The sequence below is a fragment of the Apaloderma vittatum genome, unplaced genomic scaffold, assembly GCF_000703405.1.
Source record: "Apaloderma vittatum isolate BGI_N311 unplaced genomic scaffold, ASM70340v1 scaffold37266, whole genome shotgun sequence".
In the NCBI taxonomy this organism is placed as follows: domain Eukaryota; kingdom Metazoa; phylum Chordata; class Aves; order Trogoniformes; family Trogonidae; genus Apaloderma; species Apaloderma vittatum.
Genome location: NW_009722920.1, coordinates 1 through 2,669, shown reverse-complemented (window position 1 = coordinate 2,669; position 2,669 = coordinate 1). Strand labels below are relative to the sequence as shown.

Sequence of the window (2,669 nt, the reverse complement as noted above, 5' to 3'; positions counted from 1 at the left end):
GACCCCCTCGTCACGCCCATGGGACCCATCAGCCGCTTCGGGGGCTCAGCCCACAACATCTTGCAGTGCGCCATCATCCAGGACAGCAACATGATGAGCCTCAAGGCCATGTCCTTCTCCGACGGCGGCAACAAGATCCTCAACCCCAGCAAAGCTCCCCACCACCACGCCGCCGAGAAGACCACTTGCATCCGTTCGCCCATCTCCACGGATGAATCCACCATCCAGGAGCTGGAGCAGAAACTGCTAGAGAGGGAGGGAGAGCTGCAGGAGCTTCAGTTGAGCTTCGAGGAGAAGGAAGTCAGTTCCTGCCAGGCTTATGAAGAGAAGCAGCGGCGCTGCAAGGAAGAGCTGGAGGGCCTCAAGCAGAAATGCAACAGCAAGCTCAAGCAAACCTCACAGAAGACCCAGAGGACACAGCAGGTCCTTCATCTCCAGGTGTTCCAGCTGCAGCAGGAGAAGAAGCAGCTCCGAGAGGAGCTGGAGAACCTCATGAAAGAGCAAAATCTGCTGGAGACCAAGCTGAGGTCCTACGAGAAGGAGAAGACCAGCTTTGCCCCAGCGCTAGAGGAGACCCAGTGGGAGGTAAGTGGCCCTGGAGCACCAAGAGATACCTTGGGCCAGCCGTGCTGACAGGAGAGGTGTGCATGGGAGGGGAGAGCTCCGACACCACCCATAAACCCGGCAGCGCTGCCGCTGCATCCAGCAGCCCCACGGAGGGGCTGAGCAGAGCAGATGGTGCACACACTAAGCTCAGGCTGTACAAGGTAGATATCGAAGCCGAAGAGAGCCAGTCTGTCACGTGGAGGCTCTGCAGGTTGTAATCGAGTGACTCGCTGCCCCTCTTAAACCCTCAGCAGTTCACATCGTATAAGGAAGCAACTGCTGCATAAAATCCCAGTCATTAAAATAACGTCACGTTTCCAACCTCCAGCACAGGGTTTTTCAGGCTGCCTGCCCCAAAGGAGTGGTAAAGCTGCCTTCCCACACATAAATAGGAACCACTTGGACTTGCCGTGGTCATTTATTAGAGAGCAGTAAAACCTTCCACTCTCTCCTTAAGCTTAATTTTCTCACTGATTGGGTATCACCAAACAAGCACTGTTAAACTGCTGAAAATTCAGAAACAAGCCTGCTCACCTGCCTGGAAAAAAGAAAAAAAAGCAACACACACCACTATGGTTGCGCTGGGAGGAGCATCACTGTGCTTTGAGCTGAGCGTGGTGGTCAGCTTTGCTCCCTCACGTGCAAGGATTTCCTCACACCACCCTGGGGATCTCTAGTTTATTTGCATTTTCGAGCAACTTTTCCAGGCTGTTTGCAGGCTCTACCGAAATTGCAGCTGCAGGGCCCCACCCAGCACAGCTGGATGCCAACTCCCAACAGCTGTCTCTGGCTTTAGGCTCCTAGGGGGATGCTCGGGTGGGATCTCCACGCTTTGCTCCCAGTTGGGGTTTTGCGGGGTGCAGCTGGGGGCCTGCCTGCGAAACGACCTCGGCGAGTTTAACTGTCCCTGGGAGCCATCGGCGGCGGTTTCAGCAAATGTGGTGGACGGGGCGTTGAGACCTGAGCAGCTCCTCGACACCCTCCATGTCCACACCTCAGCTGAGGGCTCTTGGCTCCTTAAATCCTCACGGCTGTTCACTGGCAGCTCTCGGTGTCAGCTGGGGTGTTGATGCATGGAGAATGTGGGGTCCCCTCGAGCCTCCTGAGAGCCCGGGGCATCGTTCTTTGTGCTGGAGCATCTCCCTAGACGGGATTTCATGGCCAGGGTCTCCACATACTGAATCCCAGCTGTGCCCAGCAGGTTACCTGGGGCAGTGGGGGCTTTCTCCGAGGCACAGCCCTAACCTGGGTGCTGCATCCCTCCCCACAGGTGTGCCAGAAGTCAGGGGAGATCTCCCTCCTGAAGCAGCAGCTGAAGGAGTCCCAGACGGAGCTCAACACCAAGACCACTGAGATTCTCAGCCTGAAGGCTCAGCTGAAGGAGGTGAGGGTGAAGATGGAAGGGCTGGAGATGAAGACCCAGGACCTGGAGGGCTCCCTGCGCACCAAAGCCATGGAGCTGGAGGTGTGCGAGAACGAGCTCCAGCGCAAGAAGAACGAGTCGGAGCTGCTGCGGGAGAAGGTGAACCTGCTGGAGCAGGAGATTGTGGACCTGCGGACGGAGCTGGCCGTCCTCAAGGAGCAGCTGAGTGAAGCCCGAGAAGTGGCCAGACCCTGCGCCCTGGTGGACGATGCTCAAGCCCTGCAGGGAGAAGTGGAGAGGCTGAGGGCAGAGCTGAAGGCTGAGCAGGACAACAACGAGCAGATGACCTCCAGCTTCCAGCACGAGCGGCAGACGTGGAAGGAGGAGAAGGAGAAGGTGATTCACTACCAGAAGCAACTGCAGCAGAGCTACCTGCACATGTACAAGAGGAACCAGAACCTGGAGAAGATGCTCCAGCAGCTTGCCGCGGGGGAAGATGGCAAGGAGCCCATCGAGCTGAACATACCCGGCGCCGACGTCCCCTACGAGGACATCATCGCCACCGAGATCTGAGCCAGGTCTGCCTTCTCCTCTGTGCAGCTCGGGGGCTGGCGTCTCTTCCAGGCGAGGAGCGCTGCCCTTCAGCTCGTCCCACGCCTTGTACAGTTGAGATGAGCCATGTATTTATTAGCGGAGCTGG

At 57.4% G+C, this 2,669-nt stretch overlaps 1 protein-coding gene across 1 annotated transcript; it reads left to right on the top strand.

Annotated features, from left to right (window-relative positions):
- Positions 1–6: 6 nt before the first annotated feature.
- On the top strand, positions 7–2,542 carry LZTS1 (leucine zipper, putative tumor suppressor 1; the record flags this gene model as incomplete). Its single annotated transcript, XM_009871930.1, has 2 exons — positions 7–585; positions 1,877–2,542. Coding segments are annotated over 2 exons (1,245 nt in total), but the record flags the coding sequence as incomplete, so codon positions are not given.
- Between the last annotated feature and the right edge of the window lie 127 nt (positions 2,543–2,669).